This window comes from Falco cherrug, chromosome 1 (assembly GCF_023634085.1).
Source record: "Falco cherrug isolate bFalChe1 chromosome 1, bFalChe1.pri, whole genome shotgun sequence".
NCBI lineage: Eukaryota > Metazoa > Chordata > Aves > Falconiformes > Falconidae > Falco > Falco cherrug.
The window spans coordinates 39,846,424-39,868,412 of NC_073697.1; the positions used below are offsets into that span (position 1 = coordinate 39,846,424).

At 48.9% G+C, this 21,989-nt stretch overlaps 1 protein-coding gene across 1 annotated transcript in view; it reads right to left on the reverse strand.

Annotated features, from left to right (window-relative positions):
• Nucleotides 1-282: 282 nt before the first annotated feature.
• Nucleotides 283-21,989, reverse strand: part of SFXN5 (sideroflexin 5) — a 107,106-nt gene continuing 85,399 nt past the window's right edge. Inside the window, exon 13 of the mRNA XM_055697932.1 lies at nucleotides 283-3,990. Within this exon, the coding sequence (XP_055553907.1) occupies nucleotides 3,913-3,990 (78 nt within the window). The 3' untranslated portion in view covers nucleotides 283-3,912. The remainder of the gene's footprint in view (nucleotides 3,991-21,989) is intronic.

Below are 21,989 nucleotides of genomic sequence, written 5' to 3' on the forward strand. Positions count from 1 at the left end.
CCCCAACTTCATGGGTATCATTGATTGCAAGTGCCAACTCGCAAGGCAAGACCTGCAGATGCTCCCAGAAGAGGTGAGAAAAGGGAACTGAACCCCATGCGGTGGTGGCTCTCCCTTCCCAGCTCCAAGCAGGAGCATCTTCCCAGCGCTTTGGGTATGGGGCACAACATTCTGAGTTGCATTTGAACAAAATCTGAGAGCAAACGCTGTTGCCAGCCTGCCAGAGGCTGTGATGGGCTGCCTGCTCCGGCTCTTAGACATAAACACCAGAAAACGCCTGACTCAGGACCCTGGGATGTATTTATTTCTCAGCACAAACTCTGCCGAGTTGACTGAGACCCATTTTCATGACACATACAGTGAAACAAGTTTGACGGGGTTTGTACGGGAAGATGATAAATCCAGACTCATTTAGACTGTTTGATTGTCATTTGTTCGACTGTGCAGCTGCTTTTGAGCCGAGCCATAATCTCGCAGCGCAGTTCCTCTGACATCCCTCAAGCTGGTCCTCACCCCCTCAAGCAGGATCAGGCCCTCGTGAGTCACAGGAGCCGTGTGGCTTAATAAGCCCTAAATCTATCCTCCTCCAAACCAGTGCAGTCCTTATTAAGCATCACTGGATTAACACGATGAGCACCCCCTGCCAATTAACAGCTGGCGCAGCTGGAACTCTGCAGGTGATGTGTGTGTAGGGAAAACATCCATACTTGCTCCCCATCATAGAGAAAATTCGGAACTGGCTCCTTCCCGAGGCAGAACTTGCTCAATCCATGCTTTTCCTTGGGTGTCTCCTAAAGAACCATAGCAGGCAAAACCCCGACCCCTCTCCCCCACTGCAAATTCCTCGCTCCATCTGTGGGCCCTGCAGGTAGCTGGAGCTCACAGCCACCAAAATCTTTGACTGGTGATCACAATGTAAAACCAAATCAGGGTCTCCCTCCCTCCTCCACCTCTCTGAAACCTCACAGCAAAGTGCAGTCTCCATCGCTTCTCCCTCCCCACTCCCCCACCCCCAAAAATCAGAGCCTGGGATGAACAAGCTTGCAGCAGAATGGTTCAGGCAGCAACAAAACCCACTGGGGAAGGGGAAATGATCCACCCAGACAGGCACCGGAGCCAGGAGGCTTCTCCCTGTCAACACAAGAGGCTGTTTCTGTCTCAGCCTCGCATTTCCATTCAGGAGGAGGAAGAATGCAAGTTGTGCCTCCGTGCAACACGATGCGGCTTGGCTTCTAACTTCTGCAGGCTCAGCGGAGCTGTAAATTGAAGTCTGAGACTCAGAGTAGCTCTCTCCCTGCTGCACACACATGTGCATGTGTGTGCAAGGGGTACCTGTACCCTCAGCACCTGACAGTGGTCCTCACCTCCTCCCACCCCCTGCAGCAATGGAAAGGGCCCTTTCCAGGCACACAGTTCATCCCAGCTGACTCTCCAAAGACTCACCACTGTGGTTCCCATCAGCAGGATGCTGTTTGGGGATTGCCAGCATCCCCGCCCTGCTTCCTGGGGCTGGAAGGCTGCCCCCCTCTTTCAATGCTGCGGGGAGTGAGTTACTCCCAGGGCAAAATATGGGGCCTGATTCTGCACTGTGCTGCCCGTGGGACAGATGCCCATGAAAATGTCCATAGGACAGACGCCACCTCCCTGCAGCCTCTCCAAATCCCACCTGGAGCAGATGGGGTGGCTTTGTTTCCTCCAGAGCATACATTCATCTCATCTAGTGCATTAGAAGAACTCTACTGGGTGAAATCCAGCTGTCCCTTACCCTGGTGTAAATCCAGAATAGCTCCATGAGTGTAACTGGACCCACTCTGCATTTCCACCAGTGTCGGTGACCGGGAGCTGGCCCATCAACAGTAGCTGTGGAGAGCCCAGAGCTGGCCTCTCCTCCCCTGCACACTGGCATGTAAATCCGCAAAATTTATTTGTTTTGTGCAATTATTTCTGATTTACACCAGTGTGGGGACAGAATCAGTCTTCCTGAGCTGGCCTGACCGTTGCGTAACTCCAGTTCCTACAGGTCTGACTCCAGTAGGGAGTGCGAGCAGTCAGCAGTGGAGGAGCACACGGCAGGGCTCAGGCCTCCCAATTTCAAGCATTGCAATAAATCTTTCAAATACATTCTGTGTCAGTGGCAATTTGGTTTCCCTCGCTCCCCCCACCCTCCCCAACCCCCCCAACAAACTGGCATCTGAAGGATGATAGCCTGTGCGTTTATCACCACTGCAGCTCCATCCCTACAATGATCCCAGAGGCAGAGCTCACTATTGGCATGGTCTTCTGCTGGTGACTATGTTAAAAATCCACATTGACTTCTCTGGCCCTCAGGGAGTCACCTGGGGTTTACTCTCGGGTACAAAATACCAGAAAGCCAAATTATGGCCCCAAACCCATGCAAGGGCAGGATTCAGTGCAGCGCTGGGGGGACGTGCCCCGCCTCACTTTAAACACCCCAAAGTGGAGCAGCTGAAGAGACAGCCAGGCAGCCAGCTATCTCCAGAGGGCACTTCATCCCTCTGAGGTTGCAGTCTCATGAAGCCATCAGCTTGGCACGGCTGCCAGGTGAAGCTGTCCTGCCCACTGGTTTCTGCTTTCTGATCCTCCTCTGCACTGCAGCAAGGCTTTGGGCAACGTTGGCTTTGCTGGCTGAAAGCACTGGCAAAAACAGACAAGAGAAGAAGAGGAAGATGAAGATGAAGAGGAAGAAAGGAGAAGGAGGAGGAGGAGGAGGAAGAGAAGGAGGACAGAAGAGAGAAGAGAAGAGAAGAGAAGAGAAGAGAAGAGAAGAGAAGAGAAGAGAAGAGAAGAGAAGAGAAGAGAAGAGAAGAGAAGAGAAGAGAAGAGAAGAGAAGAGAAGAGAAGAGAAGAGAAGAGAAGAGAAGAGAAGAGAAGAGAAGAGAAGAGAAGAGAAAAGAGAAGAGTTCCAGTTGGAAGGGACCTACAGTGATCATCTAGTCCAACTGCCTGACCGCTTCAGGGCTGATCGAAAGTTAAGCATATTCTGTCCTTGGACAACTAGGTTAGTAAAGCATGGCTTAGCCAATCAGCTGAGATTAACAACCTTACTTTTAGAGGGTCTGTGTTAGGTGGGACAAACTCCATCCTTCCCGTCTGTGCAAAGAAGAGCGGATCGATCATATGTTTTATTGTACAATCCCTTCCTACTCAACATGTGGGCATGTTGGCTTTCCAGTATCTTGAAACCCGGGCCCTTGTGGATATGCCCAGCGGTAAGCTCCTGTGGCACTAAGCTTTGCAAGTGCAGTGAATGACAGGATGCCGCCAGGACCATCTGCAGAAGAAGGAGGGAGGGAAGAAGGGCACACAGGCTATGTCCTTCGCTGTGCTAATGGAGCACTGCACATTGAACCATGGAAGGCTACTTTTGCGCATGATCACTGGGGCAGGATTGGCATGAAATCAATACAGGACACTTATCAAACACCTTATCAAGCGCTTCACATTCATGCACCCGTTGATCTCTATGGAATTACTTTTGTGCAGCATCAGTGTGGAGATTTAATTTGCATCAAAAATAAAATTTGCTTGGTGAAGCCTGCTTTCATGTAGTTAGGTATAACCACGTAAACACACCATTAAACATCCCTCCATGCAGCGCTATTAAGTTCTGAGATTCCTCTTTAGCTAGTTCTCTAAAGTGTTTCAATGTGATTTTTTTGTTGCTGCTCCTGTTGCTAATTTAAAATTTTTAATATTAATCTATTTGACTGGTGTGAGGTGTCAGTTCTCTGCAAGTGTTAATTTACTCCCAGTTCGCCAGGAGCAGTAATACGTTACTATCGCTGAGCTCTATTATTTGTTTTATCTTGATGCTTTCTTTTTCCCAGTCGGGACCTTAAGTTTCCCCCTTTCCCTCCCCAAATCTTCTGGGCTGAGATGGTCCACTTCCACTTACAATCCTTTATTGTAGACTACAGTCTTACTGGTAGTGGCCATTGCAATTTCTGGCTCCAGCCGAGATGTCTCAATCTGTGAAATCAAAGAGGAGGCAAGATCAGAGATCAGAATCGGTACTGTGGTGTTGTGCTGCAGCAGGAGCTCAATCGATCAATAAATTAATGTGGAAAAGTATAATATGTAAATACTACAATGTCAATCATGCCTATTCCATGTCATTTTAATGTGCTCTACTCTGCTCAAATCTCCAAACAACTCCATTTGAATTGACTTGTATTACATGAAATGATGCACGCTCACTGCCTTGCAATGTTCAATGAATTATAGAGTGTCTCTAAGAATCAAACGGATCCCACCCGTCGTTTTCCAGGAGACATCCCTTCCTTTTCCCACAGCCGAGGTCCCCTTGCATGGTGCTAGAAGGAATCCAGTCCCCAAAGCTGCAGTTTGCACCCATAGGGACCAGGTGAAGCCGAGGGCTGCCTGGTGACATGAGGGGACAGCAAACCCTCACTCGGCTCCTGGACCATGGCTCTGTATCCTCCAACAGGGATAGATCACAGCTAAAATCCACCTGCCCCTTTCTCTGTCTCCATAAAATCTCCAGCCCTTTCCTAATTTTTTCCTTCTGCTGGCTTCACATGAAGCTCTACCCCTTGCTCTCAAATCACTCCGAACCTTTGCATCCCTGGGAGGGATCCATGGCGCTCCCGGATCCAACACCAAGCAAAGATCCCACTCCCAACTGGGATGGGGCACCTTGCAAGACCAGACTTTTAGAAATCCTATACATTGAATTGATGCTGTTGCTGACACAATGCTAGGAACCCACGTTAAAATCGAAATGCTTTTGAAAATGTTTAACCTAGTTAGACAAATTAGCAAAAATTTGTGCAAAACAATTTAGGTATTTAAAATATTCAATGTTTTTAAAAACTGGAAAAACTGTTCTTAGCTTTCAGCTGCAAAAACCCAACAAAATATAACATCAAAGCAATCTTAACATGAGGTGCAACATAACCCTTCAGCAAAGCTGTTAAACAGCTACTGAAGCATCATGGGAAATAGCACTTCATTTATTCAAATGCACATATGTCAGGTTTTTGCACCATATGTCATTCCAAGCTATTTACAGTAATAATTAAATCTTAATCAACGTTTAACCTCTGTAAAATGTTTGAAGGGATCTAATCACCCTTCAGACTGCACTAATGAAGGAGAAATATATAAACATAAAAAGAAAATGATGCATAGATAGCACACCAGAAAGAACAGTAATTGCAAAATTGTATTTCTTTTAAATATAATCAGCAAATTATGTAAAGTAAGCCAACGAGTATTTTAAGTGAAGACATCTTGGGTGTCAGAGGTGTGATCAGCTAATTTTGTACTGCTATCCATAACAGATGTAGCATATTTTCTTTTAGTGCCATTATTAGCAACTTCACCATTTCTTTCTGTGCTGAAACACAAAGTGAAGCATTGTGCCGGGGAGAGTACCCAGCAAAGGTGCAGGAGAGGCGATTCTCACGTACACCACCGGCGCTGACGGGATCCATTTTGAGGGAGGATTAACTCCGATCTGCCTGGCTCTGACGCAGCTTTTCTTCCTATTGTTTTCTTATTTTTCTGCCAGAGACAGAAAGAAAAGCTCCGAGGCATTGGGGCTGGGTGGTTTCACCCACTGGTATGAAAATATCAAGAGGAGAATGCTTTAAAATGACCTGGATTGGGGTGTCCAACCCTGACCGTCCATGCTGGTGTCAGTAGGGCTTGGGGATGTGGGGCAGCTCAGCCAGAAAAAACACAACCTACTAGTGGGAAGTCTCCATAGAAAGCTAACGGAGAGCCACCACGGTCCCTCCCTCTCCAGTGGAGGCTGGAGAGGTGGGAGGTCCAAGGAAAGTCACATCTGCCACGGTGGACCCCGGAGGAGTGGTCTGAAAGCAAGACCTGTGGGAAAACCACTGAGGTTGAGTCTGGAAGAGAGAAGTTCAAGGGAGGCATGGTGGTATTGGTGTATGCAAGAGGCTATGGCACAGAAGAAAGGAGTAATGTTTTGTTCACACTCTCTTGGGACACAATTCAAAAAGCATCGAGTAAGATCCAAGCTGAACAGCAGGAAGAGTATCCTAGTGGGAAGGAGCAAAGTATTGCAACCACATGCTTGGGGAAGGTGCAGTGTCTCTGTGGTGGGAAGTTTTCAGCACAAATTAGATCAAACTCATCAAGAAAAGTTTAAGCAGAACTGAGCTTGTCTTGGTGGAAGGAGACAGATGAGGTAACTGCTTGTAGGTCCTTTCAGCTCCCTTCCCACGGGTTCAGGAGGGAAACGGCCTCCTTTCCCTGCACGGCTGAGCTCTTCATTCATGGCAAGGCTGGACACAAGGCTGTTAGACAGGATGGCTTTAGGAGGGACAGGACGGCTTTAGGAGGGACAGGACTGAGGTGTGATAGTTCAGAGACAGATTATGATGTCTGAGCAGAACGACAAGGGGATGAATATCTAACGCAAGATGGACACATGGTCAAGGACTCCTCTGAAGATCGTGAAAGAAGATGCAATCGGTCACAGGCATTGGTTTGGAGTTGGGTATTACTGAACCCACTTAAGCCCCTTTCTGAAGCCTGGGAAGATGTGAAATAAATTTGCTGGGGGTGACTGGCTGAACTGGAGCAATCCTGTGGATCTTTTTCTGGTTGGCTGTAAAAAAACCTGCTCTAGAGCTTCAGCTATGGGTGCGCCTGCACCAAGGAGGCAGGTACAGGAGGGATGTACTCCACAGCAGCACTGGCAAAGCCATTCAGAAATGCGTCAGGAGTAACTTACTCCTCTCCCTGGGAAATCAAATGCAGAGGGACAGGGAGAAGCATCCGGGTGGTGGGCTACGGATATCAAGACAACATTAAGACACAACCTTATTGTGTACCAGTTCAGTATTTGAATCCCTCAAGGGTTTTTGTAGGAAAGTATAATTTCACCTATTTTGGTGTAAACTGCTATTCCAGCTGTCCAGCAACCTGGACCTGCTCAGCCAACCTTCCACTGGACATGGCATTGTGAAATGGACCTGGAGACCAACAGAGTTTCCTGTCAAGTTCCTTGTCTCAGCTTCAAAGGAGACCCCCAGCAGGGTCCACCTTTGTCACGGCCATGCTGGGAACCCCTCTAACAGGGAACTCCTGCCACGGAGGGTGCTCTGGGGAACAGGTTCTGCCCTGTTTGGACTAACACCGACAGGACATGCCCCACCTACACGGGGTGATTTTGTCCTTTCAAACCGAGTGCCCACCATAGGACTGGGTTTGAGTTGTGTCCATCCTCTTCCTCCCAATGAGGCACATCTACCTGTGCTGGGGCGAAGGATGGATCCCCTTCCAGCCTCTGGGATGACAGCACTGAGGTGCCTACCAGAAAAGGGCCTTCCTTCAACTCAACAATGAATCCAGGAGAAGTCCAGGAGGGAAACAAGCTCACAACAGCAGTGAGGGAACCACAGTGTAAAAGCACCACTCCCACAGAGTGCTACAAGGGGCTTTTTGGGGGAAAACCCCATACTTTCAGGCTGATGGTTGCATGAGCATCAGTGCAGCATTGACTGCTCATATCCTGACATACCAGCATGGGTGACACTGTAACTAGGCAGCAGGAGAAGGGGGAATTGCTTCACCCACCCTGAGAGGCTACTGGAAGCTTTGCTACAGATGCAGGGAAGTCCTCGCTGGGGACATGGCCATGGTGCACCTCCAAACTCATCCAGAAATGCGGCTGGTGCTAGCCCAGCCCATTGCAACACCTGGGAGTTGATGCAGCCCAAGGATGTTCCTCTTCCCTCTAGCAGATAGCCACGTGCATGAAGAAAAAAGGGAAAAAACTCCAGAAATGGTGTCCCCTGACCTTATTCAAGCAACTGTTTATAAACCAGTATCACCCAGGTAATGCAGTCAGGATGACAGTGCTGGCTTTTTAGTGGTGCTCCTGACCCGGTGAAATCTATCCTTCCCAGGGAACAAAGCCGCTGTAAAGAGAATCGCCTCTCACGGTGCCCACCACACGCCAGCTCTCTTCCCCCCATCTCTGCCTTGCAGTGGAAGCCTCTCTCCTCTCATCAGCACAGACAAGGCTAATTGGGGTGATAAAGAACTGGCTCTGAGTGCTGGCGTGGGCTGGAGGAACAAATGGTGCGGTGGTCACAGCTGGTGCTGCGGAGACGGAGAGGGAGAGGGTGTGAGGCAGGCTCCCGGCGCCCAAAGTTTCGTCAGCCCATGCTGGATGCGGGGCGGCGAGGTGGGGGGTTGTGTGTGTTTTGCATTCGCTGCTGACACGGGTGTAGCGTACATGCGCGGCCGGTGAAGCAGAAGCAGGCAGAAAGCAGATGCTTTTTGTTTGGGGTTGATACTCATTTCTATCCCAGCTCGGGAAAAGGTGTAGAAAGGAATGTGCTCCGAAGAGTGCAGGGAGAGAGATAGGTCTAGGCTTGCTGCCAGGGATCCTGTAATGATATGGAAGGCAGCTAGGGGAGACAGGAGCAGATGGATTTGGCATACAGCTCATCACTCAGCCAAAAAAAAGGAGGGGGGAGAGAGAAGAAGGAAGAAAGCAGCCAATTTTGGTAGGGGGAGGGTCATGCGGACTGATGGATGCTGCACTGGGAGGTGGGGGAAGGGAGGATCAGGCTGGTCACCACATCTTCTGCTGGTGCCTTGGCCATGCCAATGAGAAGATTTGGTGGTGGATGGCCCCAGTTCAGAGCTCGGGAGGGCTCTCCTGGCCCTTCCAGCAGCCCTCTGCCATCTCCTCCTGGGCCATTAGACAACAGGGCAGCAGCCAAGAGCAGTGCCAAGCTAACAGAGCCCTAGTGAAGCTCCGTGAGGTGTAACAAGGACTGTGGTTAATGAATGGCACCACAGAACTGCAGAACTGTTTGGGTTGGAAAAGACCTTTAAGAACAGCCAGTCCAACCGTTAACCCAGCACTGCCAAGGCCACCACTGAACCATGTCCCCAAGCACCACAGCCACATGGTTTTTGAACACCCCCAGGGATGATGACACCCCCGTCCCCGGGCAGCCTGTGCCAGCGCCTGCCAGCCCTCTCGGTGCAGAATGCTCCCTCACACCCAATCTCACCCTCCCCTGGCGCAACGTGAGGCCGTTTGCTCTCATCCTGTCGCTGGTTCCTGGGGAGCAGAGACCGACCCCCCTGGCTACAGCCTCCTGCCAGGCCGTTGCAGAGCCACCGGGTCCCCCCCAGCCCCCTTCTCTCCAGGCTGACCCCCCCGCCCCCCCAGGCTGGTGCCCCAGCCCCTGCCCGGCTCTGGACACGCTCCAGCCCCTCAGTGTCTGTCTGGCCGTGAGGGGCCCAACGCTGAGCCCAGGCCCCGCGGGGCGGCCCCACCAGTGCCCAGGGCAGGGGGACGGGCGCTGCCCCGGCCCTGCCGGCCACACCGTTTCGGACACCGGCCGGGACGCTGCTGGCCTCCTGGGCCACCTGGGCACGCTGGGGGCTCATGCCCAGCCGCTGCCGCCCAGCCCCCCCGGGCCCTGTCCCGCCGGGCAGTTCCCAGCCCCCTGCCCCCAGCCCGCAGCTGCCGGGGGCTGGTGTGACCCAGGGGCAGGGCCCCGCACTCGGCCCTGGGGACCCCCACACCACCGGCCCCGGCCCCTCGGCCCGGCCTGCCCGGAGCCCCCCGCAGAGCCCCCTGCCCCCGGCACAGCCACGCTCCCCCCGGCTTGGTGCCCCCTGCGACTGACTGAGGCCGCTCCATCCCCTGGGCCGGGCCGTCGGTGAAGACGTTAAACAGCCCCGGCCCCGGCGCTGAGCCCTGGGGACTCCCCGTGTGCCCGGTGCCAGCGGGATGGGACTCCGTTCCCCACCGCGCTGTGGGCTCGGCCAGCAGCCAGCCCCTAGCCCAGCACAGAGCTCACCCGCCCCAGCCATGCGCAGCCGGTGTCTCCAGGAGATGCCGTGGGAGACGGTGCCAGAGGCTTCACTAAGGCCCAGGCAGACACCGGCCACAGCCTTTCCCTGTCCACTGAGAGGGTCACCCTGTCACAGGAGGAGATCAAGTTTGTCAAGCAGGACTTGCCTTTCATCAACCCATACTGCCTGGCCTGATCCCCTGGTTATCCTGCCTGTGCCATGTGATGGCACTCAGGATGATCTGCTCCATAACCTTCTCCAGCAGCACATAATCATTTTGTGATCCTTATGGCCAAGACAGCCTCCAACAATGAAGCACCGTGAAGGACCAGCAGCTGCTGCTTCCATGGTGGTGGGTTCTGTGCACAGCTAGATGGAGAGGTGGAGGACATCCAGCACTGCTAACAGGCTCTGCTCTGTCCTCAGTGAAAAAAGATCATGTTTTGCCCAGGATAGATGAGCTACTGCTCATCAGCCATGCCATGGCCACCAGGCAACTCTGATTGTAGCTTGGCGCAACCGTGGTGTGAAAGCACCTCTGTACAGGTCTATTGAGGCTTCGTTTCACCTGCAACTCATGGTCACCTAATGCAACTCTGCCGAGAAGCAGAACCTCTTTAAATTTGGTTTAACATGCTTACTTGGGGTCAAACCCCAACTTGACTGGGTTTTCAATGGTTTTGTTCCCACGGTAAGACTGCCTAATGTTCTCCTTTCAGATGTTTTTTTCTTCTTTTAATTGACAGTAGCTGAAAGCACGCTGATGGGGCCACAATCACAATTCTAAACTCATGCTTCAGTTTTATAAGGCTTTCCGAAATTGGAAAATGCATGCTGAATGATTTAAACACAGCAAGATTTTTTTCTCCTCTGTTCAGATAAACTCTTTCCAAAGCTTTTCCCAGACATCAACAATTCAAGTGCTCTCCATGGATCCACTCACTAAGGAATGAGATGAGGAAATCAGTGTTTGCTAAGGAGTGTCTCTTGGAAATGCTATGGACCTATGACCAACTGAAGGTGACCTGACAAGGGAGAGGAGCTGGGAAATGCCCCATCTCACCCCAAACCTTTTTGATTAAATCACAGAAAATGTTGTTCAAAAGATATTCAGCCTCTGGTTAAGGAGTCCAAGCAACAGGGGAGCTACAAGACCTCTCAGTACCCTGCTTCAAAGAGCATCAGCCATCCCCATGGCTTGTGTTTTTCTAAATTCAGAATTACAGCTTTGCATTTATCTATTTGCTGCACTATGGAGCTCTCTCCTGCCAGAAATTTTCTTCCCATGAAAGTATTCAAAGATAATTTAACCATCTTTGTTAAAATTTACAGATAAAACTCATGCTCCTGCTCTGCAAGGCTCATTATTGTTTGAAATACTGGTATTAAAGCTCTTTTCTGACCACTTCCCAGTTTTTCTACATAGTTAAAAAACCCTATGTACCCCCAAAACTGAACACACTGGTTGAGAGATGATCTCATGGCTAACGTACATGGTAACAAATAACTTCATAAATAATTGATATTCAGCTTGCTGGCCAAATCACAAAGCTGGGGGAAAATGAATTCGTGATAAATGCGGATTTTGTTAGGTTTTCCTTCAAATTACTATTAAAAATTGAACTTAAGAGTTGGCTGGTACAGTTCTCTTCATTCTTGGTTTCTCTCAAGTCTTTTAGACGCCCCTGTTTTAAAGAAACATTCCATTTTCATAAGAAAAAGCATCGTACCTAGTCAAAATGCTTTTCTCAAAACCATGTAAACAAGTTGTTTTGACTCCATTTCTACCCCTCACACTGGCTAAGGTGTTAACAAAGCATAACCAGAGCCTGGGAAGCCACCACTGCCACTCGTAGCCCATCAGCTGGGTGTCCTTCCACCCATCACTGTCACAACTGGACCAAATCCAGCCCCACCTGGGATGTAAGAGCCCCATGGCTTGGTGGGAGCCTGCTCACAGGTTTGACACCATCCACCTTCCCAAAGAAGTGCTGACTACTTTGGGGTTGGTGCGGGAAGGGAGGGCTGGACCCCCTGAAATGCAGGGATCAAAGAGCTGTGTGCCAGCTGGTGCAGAGGCACCGGGCGCTTGCGGGTGAGGGGTTAGAGCCTCCTTTCTCGCCATCCCTGCTTTGATCCTCTCCTTTTGTCTGACACACCAAGGTATTCAACTGCACTGGGGGAATGACATTCCCTAAGAGCTTGTGATTTCCCCCTGCAAGGAGTAGGGCAGACGTGCTTTTTCAGCCGGGGCTGTGCCGAGGAAGCAGCTGTGCTGGTGGGGCAGAGCCTGTGCATGCTGCGAGCAGAGTGTTGCAAAGGCTGTGCATCTGCACGACACGTCCACACAACCTGGGGTGTGCAGCGGTGTGGTCCAGGGCAAGGACCACCAGAAGATGTTCTGGGAAGGTAGTGGCTTTGGAAGGAGAAGACACTGAGGGCTGGGAGCTGCTGCACAAGAAACAGATTAAACCTCTCTGGTGCTCTGGACCTATCTATTTAGGAAAAAGATTAAAATGTCACGTACTCCTGCAGGAAGACAACCACTACCACTAGTGCCTGGCTTACACTTCTCATGAAATCATGGCACAGCCTCACTCAGTGATCAGAGCCTACAACTGTGGATACAACTAAACCCCTGATGCAACACGCCAGGAGAGCAGACACACGCATGGAGTAAGAGGTTCCTCTCTTACAAGTCTAGAAGCAAAGCAAAGCCAGTAGCAGATCAGGACAGCTGAGGAATAAGCAGATAAGAACAAGCTCAGGAGTGCATTTGATTTATACTACCCTTTCACTGCCATATAAGTGGATTCACGTGTAATTCAGCATACAAGTAAAGTAAGGAACTATCAGGCAGTCCAGGTAATTGGCAAAGTTTCTTGTTTGACTACAAATCTGGAACTACTGCCATGTGTTTAGCAGGTGGGTAACCTGCTAAATCCCAGCAATGTAGTAATTTCGTGGGGGATTTCGCATAAATGGCTCTGAATTCAGAGCCCTGTTTCCAAACAGTAAGGTTTTAGGGATATATCATTTCTCTGCAGAGAGTGAACCAAGCATACGCTGAAGTGAAAGAGAGAAATGTGTTGCCTCTGACAGGACCTGCAGTCAGCACATTTATACCCAAGGTGTATCTCAGTGCTGCTGTCTAACCTCCAGCTGGACATACCTAGAACTGGCATTAAAAAGGACCACTACTTGAAATTAATTTTATCTCCATTTGCTCTCTCCTTGAAACAATAAAAAAGAGGAAAGCTGGAATATTTGGCTGTTCTGGCTCTTGAAGTTTATCCATTTCAGATTTTTCTGGTTTTTGCCATGGATGCTCTGACCACCAGCACCCACCTCCAGCTGCCTGTAGGACAGGGCAGAAAACATATTCTTCCCGGACCAGGCTGGAAAGGGTCTGAACATGGCATCACGCTATGACATCTGTTAGATATAAAGTATATCAGTGACGCTGTTAGTGCCACAAGCTATTCACACTCTATCACATCTGCTGACACCTCTGCACCGTCCCCTGAAAACGTCACTGCTTTTAGCAAAGCATGAAATGCAGAGTGTCAGCAGCACCTTGGGTGCCATCAGGTTTTTGTATCGAGACAAGCAGGAATACTCCTCGTGCTCAACAGATGTTTAGGTAGAGATGTGCAATTGCTTTTGCAACAGCTACAAGGCTTAAGATGTTACTTCCCTCACCTTAAATGGGAACAATTGACTCTGCCCTAAAGCAGAGCAGAATGGCTTGCCGGATTTATGGGTCAGTTATGGGATAGCAACTTCACCACTTCATGGGTGGCCTTGGCAGGGCTGGGTTAATGGTTGGACTCGATGATCTTAAAGGTCTTTCCCAACTTCAACAATCCTATGATCAAGGGTGGAAGTTTTTAACTTCAGCTTCAGGAGTTATTAGCATATCATAGATTCTCTGAAGAAAAATAATACCTGTATCAAAACCCCCCACCATTTTAATCAGATGCAAAGAAAGAAAACATGGCATTTTAGGCTACTGCCCAACCAAGCTGGAGCAGAGTGCCACTATGAGCTCCCCTCGCCCAGCGGCATGTTTGTTTCCAGTGCTCTAGAAATGACTGATGATAACAGTGTCAGCAGGTGGGATAATAATATATGACAGCAGGCACCTAAGGCTGCAAGGGAGCTTCATCTGTTTGGCGTGTCCCTGCCTGTCCCGTAACAGAGCAGGTCAGCAGCCGTGTTCCACTCCTGTGCTCCAGCTCCCATGTTCATTCACTGCCCCAAACCAGTCCTGCAGTAATATACCAGCTCTAACCTTCCAGTTCCCCATGGAACCCTTCTAGTGTATCAAGATCATCTACGATGAACAGATACGGTGAGATGAATGAGAGCCACTCTTAGGGGCTGGGTTTGGTTAGAACTGGGCTTGCACAGCTCTCAGACCTTCTCAAGTCTTCCAGTTTTATAAATAGATTGAAAGGTCAACCCCCAGCATGACAGCATCTCCACATCATTGCAAAATTGTGGGTTTGAGTCTTCTGGAAGAGAAAAGGGTTGCCCACAGCATCAGAAACCTCAAGTATTTAAAAAAAAAACAAACACCAAAAAATAAAGAGAGGCTCTGAAACCGTAAGGTTTCTAAGTAGCAAGATAAAAAAAAAGTTATTTCTGTCTGTCTTCCAAATGAAGGGGATGTTCCCAGCTCTCTCTGGAAATCCAGGAAGGTGAAGGGCTTTCCTTTCTTTCACACATTCACTGCTACCCAGGAGGTACCAGTCCATGGCCCCAGTGAGCAAGGCACTTCGTTCCGCAACACTTCACAAGGAACCAGGGGTAAGACACAAGTGACACAAACTCACCACCCATACAGAAAAATGTAGAAGCTCAGGCATGAGACTGAACGAAGAATCAAAGTGAAGTTGTGATGGAGAGGAGCCAAGACCATGGCATGATGTGTCTTCCAAGAAGGGAAGAACCACACGGAAGGCCTTTGCAGGATCTAAGGTGCCTTTTCTCCTTTACTCCAGAGAAGGTCTGCTCATGTGTAGGACATAAGCACTCATGGGGTAAACTCTTAGTTTGCCACATTAAATAAATTTCTAGAGGAGCTTCAGAAAGGTGGATGTCTTCAGCTGTTATCACAGCAGAAGCATGTGTGTTCTGACCTCAGGTCACCCAGCCTCATGAGGTAAAGGCCCTTCTTCAGCAGAGAATATTCTTCCAAAACTGTTTGTGCAGGGCATTCAGTCTATAGTGTGTGGGGCAAAACTCCTCCTGCCTGGCCTCAAGGAAGAAGCCTCACATTACATGACATAGACTTTTTGGGGGATCATTCAAGCCAACTGATGGGTAAAAAAGTCATCAGCCTGCTTAAAATATCACCTCGAGAACCCCCAGAATCACAGAGTTTAGCTACGGTCGCTGCTCCTTGCTGGAATGAAAAGCATTTTCAAAGAGACTTAAGAGTTGTCTCTCCTCTTTTGAAAGAAAAAAAAAATCCTGCTTTTGAATGCAGGCATTATGAATGTGGCAAGTTTCCCTTTTGACAAAAATGAGCTATTAGGTCCATTCTAGTACAAACCCTCAAGCAGCTCTGTTGTGGAAAAGAGCATTTGTTGCTATTTGGTGAGAACATCACATCAAACCCTGCAATTCTCCTGCTATTAAGGACAGCATGATGGGTGTTGCAGGATTTAGGGATATATCCTTCTTGCTTTAAAGAAGCTAAGCAAGTTCCTCAGGATCCCAACCTCCACCACATTTCCTTCTCTTAAGGACCAGCAGCCCCACTAGAAATAGGCTGCTAGATCCAAATGGTTTAAAAAGCAGTTACAGATAATTATATGTACCTGTGCTTGGGAAATGTGATTAATAAAGCATTCTCTGCAGTAAAGCAAGCATGCTTCCAGCAGGCAAGTCTGGAAAACTGGCTGCCTTCCTTTGCTTGTATCCTGTATGTCTCCCTCAGAGTAGTCTGAAGTATGGTTGCTTCAGCTGAACTAAAACAACCATCTCCAAACATGCTGAAAAGGACATATCCAACCCTGTGCACCATGAGAGGGGTAAGCTGGGGAAGATGCAAGGATGAACCTGGTTGAACCAAATAAAGAGGCTGTTGGTGACCAAGAAAGAGGACTGAGTTTTCAAGGTGGGCTGGAAGAAAGAAAGGAAATAGCAAGAGGAAACCAGCAAAACCAAGAAGCACAGAAGGACTGCACAGGGCAAGAGGAGATGGGCAGCCACCTCTGCAGGCTCCCTGGCAAGCAGGGCAGGAATCCTTCGGGAAGTGCTTTGGGAGGAGCTGCTCTGTTTATAGTAGGTGCTGCTGAAAGGTGTCCTGAAGAAAGACAGCAATTAACAGGCCTGGAAAAAAATGGCTTCTTTCCACAAAGTGCCTTTTAAGTATGTTTTTCAAGCCACTTTAAGGGTTAATGTTTAGCTGTTTATCCGGAGTTGTCGGATGTCAGCTCTTTCTTTTGACTCCTAATGGCTTATAGCCATCAGGAGGTGAAGACTCCTCAAAAGAGATGGTGTCAGGAATGTTTTTTTATGCCCACTAGCACCCACACACCTGCAGGAGCCTGTGCTTGCAGGATAGATAGTTTACATACTTGAACCTGTATCCCAGGGACAGAGATATAAACATGAAACCAGATCCTGTCTGCTGACACTGCTGCTGAAGCCCCTGGGCAGTACAAAGGGGTCCTTTCTCCCACACCCACCTTGAATGACCACAAATAACAGTTCGGTTCAAGCTGTCACTTCCCAGCAAGAACAAGCTCTGCTGGTCCAGATTGCTATTTTAGGGACAGATCCTGTAAAGTTTTCAGCACCTTTGACTCCTGCAAACGCTGGTTGTGAAACAAAGGACCACTCTCATGAGCAGACTTCAAAAACCAGCTCAGTCACAAATCAAAGCCTCTCAGACAGGGAACGTGAGAACAAAGACAGAGGCTCCAAATCAATCAGAGCACTGCTCACTCATGACCTTCCCCAGACTAGAGATGTCACTGAGACTAATAATTACACCATGAGGTGCAAACAGGCTGAGCAGTTGTAAACCTAACCACCCCCATGTTTCCTAGAGTCTTGCAAAGCGTGATGGTGGAGCTAATGCCCCTGAAGACCAGATCCTTCCTCTTCCTCTTGGAAAGAATCACAGAAGCTTTTATGTTGGAAAAGACCTTGGAGATCATCATCAAAGAAGGACATTTGCTCTCAGAAGAAATGACTGAGACCTCCCAACCACAGTTCACTGTGGAGCAAGCAGGCACATGAAATGCTTTGATTCTGAGAAAGACATGGGGGGGGGGGGGGTGGGGGGGTGGGTGGCGCGGGGAACACAGAAAGGGGAGATGTCCTGATCCAGAAGTGTTCTTTGCTTTGTGGAATGGGTTCCTTGTCTCCTGATCATGCCTCAGGTAAGTGACCCCACAGCAAAAGGAGTATCAGTTGTGACAGGACACGAATCACAAAGGCACTGAAATGAAGCATACCATGAGTTTGGGAAATGGGAGGTGTCCCTACGACAAGGCAGACACTGCTGCTATGAGATTACCACCCATGGGTTTGCATCTGGAACAGTTGCTGTATCCAGCTGGAAGAGGGTGGAAGGAAATTACTGTGCTACAACATCTTCCCTATCCTCCTGCTACAGTCCCAGCAAAAGAGCTTAAAAGAGCATCACATGGTAGTGATGAGGCGTTACAACACAATAATGAGAATGTGGGTGTGTTCATGACTTGGGGGGAACAGGAATGTCACAGTGATGTAGATTTCTAGTTTGTTTGGATTTTAGAAGCTCTCTGCAGAAACATCGAACACTGAATTGAAGCCCTTCCTGAAGCAGGAGGGAGCTTGTGGATATTGGTTCAACAACTCAGGCTAAAGCACCACTGGAGGAGGAAGAGAGGACTACTAAGTCTGAAATGTCCCTAAAATGTGTTTAGGAACAACTCCACCTGGGAGATGTGCTCGAAAAGGGGGTTTAGAGCATGTGAGCCTGCCTATGTCCTTGCCTTGAATGTGCATGCCTGAGCTCCCCCAAAAGCTCTGCTACCACTTTGACTTGGAAGTTTATAGTATGGAGGATGGCCTGACCTTGCAAGCTCTAAAGCAAATAAATACAGCAAAAGCTCCGGGCTTCTTTCTGTCTGTGTCACACTGGAGACGATGGCAGAGAGAGAGAAACTTAAGGTGGAAGCAGGAACCGGGGCAGATCTCTGCAGCCAAGAACAAGTCATAGACTCATAGAATAGCATCATAAGAGAGGAGAGCGGAGGGGTTTGGGCTGGAAGAGACCTTAAAGATCATCTAGTTCCAACAACCCTGCCATAAGCAGGGACACCTTCCACTAGATAGGTTGCTGCTGACAGAAGAACCTGTGTAGGAGGCCTGTGATGGGTTGGGAACAGCCCATGGGCATCTACGGGACACAGGAATAACATCAACAGTAACTGTGATAGTAAATGGTAACAGCTCATCGCCATCCTCTGGAGAGACCCCTCCAGCTCCCCACATGTCTCTCTGCAAGCCTGGGCATGACCACAAACCCAGGTAAACCATCCCAGGCCACCTAAATACTTGGAGTAATGCACAGACTCCCCCGTGCTAGCAGGCTCCTGGGCAGCAGCTTTCCTGCGCAACACAATTAGAAGGAAGCTACAAGTTGTTGAAGGAATTGAGGGAATCTGCAGCACAGGAAACAAGCTACTGTGATTTTTACTTCTTTTCCTGGTTGCTTTGACAGGAAAGGTGTTCTGCAGATGCCAGGCTGCTGAGGTGGGCGAGGGCGGGAGGAACGGTGGAGGTGTAAAGGGAAAGCCAAAAGGTAGGGCCAAGGGGGAAGCAGCGTGTGAAGTCTGGCTCCTTGGGAAACACACCAGGTCTGCAAACCCTTCCCTGACAGCTGGCACAGGTGAAGGAAAACCTAGGGAAGTGAGCTAGGGACTGAGAAGGGGGGGCTAAGCCAGGAACACACTGTCTTCTCTTCTGCTTGATGCTCACAACCAGACAGGGCTGGGAGAGCAGGGAAGGGAGACGTCAGAGAAGCAAATGGTAAAAGCACTCCTGTCATAAACCACAGGAGACTGAAAACTTTCCAAAAAATTGGCTGTTTAGCCCAGAGCTGGGTTCAAGTTCATGGCTCACCCCTTAGCGAGCAGCTTCAGGTCAGCCTTCCCTGTTCAGCAGGCTGCAGTTAACTGCACAGTCACCTTGGGATGTACAGGTGAGGACCCCTGTTGTGCTGCATGACTAAGGTCTCATCTCTCTGCATGAGCTACCGAGACAGCAGAATTGAGTACTGGAGACTGGTTCCATGGTGCTTTGAGCTGCTCTGGTGACCTCATGAAGATTCATGGCCAAGGTTGTGATTTGACTTGGAGCAGGGAAGGATTTGTCACAAAAAATTCTGGTGACAAACACTGCGGTCTCCAGACTTCAGGTCCATGCCCAGGCTGGCAGCAAGGGTAGGGTCCTCCAGAAGTACGGGAGGACAGATGTGCCCTTTGCTTTGTGTGCAACAGTCTCAGACACTTAAAGCAAAAGCTAAAGGATCTTTGCTTTTCCACTGCTTAGCTGAGGCACAGTCCTGTCATGGTGCAGGAAGACATGACTCTTCTGCAATGCAAGGTTAAGACCGTGGTCCTCTGATGTCAAAACTCAGCTCAGATAAGCCCTGTAAACCATAAATCAAATTAACCTAGAGACACTTGCAATGTATTTTTATTCCTCAATATTTTTTTTAGTCTCAATTTTTTATTCCTCAATAAAAATTGCAAGTATTCCTCAATACTTGCAATGGGACAGGCAGGGCTACAGCTGTGTGAGACAACATGAACCAGAATCCAGGCTCAGGGACAAGTGGTGTGGCACAGTTTGCACCCATATGCCTAAACTCTTCCCTCGGAGAGGGAGGCTTTATTCAGTGGGAGCAGTCCCTGACACTGCTACCCCTCAGCATGAACTGGGAAGCCCAAACTGATGCAGAGAGGATGCAGACACTTAACCAGGCTGGGCACCGTGGGCCAGTGACCCAGGTATGCTCAACCTCTGTACTAAGCATAGACATAGTTTACGACTTCCTTAGGCTATTCTTTCTTAGGAAAGATGAGCTAGCAGCTTACATTTGAGTTTTGTGTAATTATGTCCAGCCTTTGTGTGCAGTCATGGCAGTATCATTCTGCTGTTCCCCAAATGACACCTCATCTTCCACCACTTTACCCTTCCAGGTGCAGGGCTATGCTCTGGAAGGGGTAACTCATTTGCCTTCCAACTTCTGACAGCAATGAGTCCATCCTTACCAAAGAGCACCAGACAATAACCTTGTTAAGCATCACCTTTCATCTGAAGGCCAGAACAGGGCTCAACACACTTCCAAATACCACAGGTTTTCTCTCCAGCTCTACCTGAACCACATCAGTATTCAACTACTCAGTATCACCTAAATGCTGGGGGCTTCTGGTCAAGTAAAAAGTTTCATGGATGTTAAAGATTTCACACAGATCACCTCTCCATTTTAACTTCATGTGGAAAATAAGATACTCTTGCCTACGTCAAGTTACTTTGCCAGAAGAGAAACTGGATCAGTACACAGGCGAGGAACCTCAGATGAACCCCTTAATGCTTCACAAGTCAACGACGGGAGCATCACCTGCGTGTCAGTATGAAACCAAGCCTTGACGGCACAGCTTGAGTCTTCTGCAGTCTTTGGGAGACACATGCCACTGAGCTTCCATGCTCCTGCCAGTCCTTCAGGACCTTGTGCCACTTCTTTCCTAAGAGCAGTTCCTTCCAAGACCAACTCCACCCCAAGGGTAGACTTTGGCCAGCACACTCAGATTACCACTCTCAGAAAACCATTCCTCAGACCCAGGAGCAAAGAAATACCACAGAACTTCTCACTTCTCAAACATTTTTCCCCATGGCAGCTGGCAATTCCTTTCCTTTGCTTCTCATCCAAGTTGGACAAAATTACTGCAGAGAATCCCTCCTGCTCCCCTCCCCCTGTGCAATGTAATCCCAAGGGAGAAATGGTTTCATGGGGACCCCCTGCTGTCTTGCATCTGATTTCCCTCCTAAGTATGGTATAGGGAAGCGTCTCGAGGGCTATGGCTGTGACCTCCATACAGCTCTTTTGTCAAGTGCCATTTCATTAAAAAATCAGCCTTTTAACTGTGGACACATTTCAACCTCACCAAATCTGCTAATTATTGACAGTTGGTGAAGAGGAGATTTCACTTGTTCCTCCTGTTAAACTGCATCTAATTAGTAATTACTGGTTCACTGTCATCTTTACTGCAATAATCCCACTGCACATTGGCTCATTAACCTTTTGCTTTTCTAAAGCAGCCTGCCAACAAGATGAAGGCTAAAACAGATTGGAAAACAATAGCTCAGCCTTGGATTTTAAGCTGTTTATTCCCCTTGTCCTGGAGATCCAAAAGAAAGATTATTTTTAAAAAAAGGCTTTCAGCTGAAATCAGCCTAATTCCGGAAGATGGCTTGTTTTGCCCTAACCAGCAACCAAGGCCCTTTAAACTTAACCTGCGGTGAGGGCATGTGTATTATAACTAGTGGAAGGCTTTCTCTGCCATCAGCTTTTGCTTCAGCTCCATTTCTCACCTGGGTTTATCCTTCTTTATCAGCACAATCCAGCACGTTGGGTGCGGGATGAGGCCAGTTTCGGTGGGTTTGCAGCACCCTGAAGTTCAACAGCATCCTCTTGGATGCTGAAAAATGAATGATTTGGATGAGCAGGGACCAAAGGGTGGAAAATAGGTGGAGCAACCCCATGGTTATTTCTTTTGCTGCTACACTGAATTTCATTTGCACAAGTCCCATTTTCAGTTTGGAACTGTCACAGCTGTTTCTATTGGCAGTGCATAGCTGAGTAGGAGTTGTCAGTGGGGATGCTGTAGGATAGGCAGTTAGAAAAGAGATTCCCCGGGGGGCATGGGAGGCAGTTGGAGGTTGTGGGCTAAATGCATTAACTAGATGTTTCTCCTAAACTTAACAGCAGTGAATTACTTAATGCATATTGATGCATTTAGGTACTGGAGTTAACGCTATATTGGGATGTAAAGTGTATTTCCCAGCATCTTAGGCGTGCTTCGTCACAAGGACCCGTGTCTTTATGGCTGACACTAGGGTTTTATTTTTATAAGGTG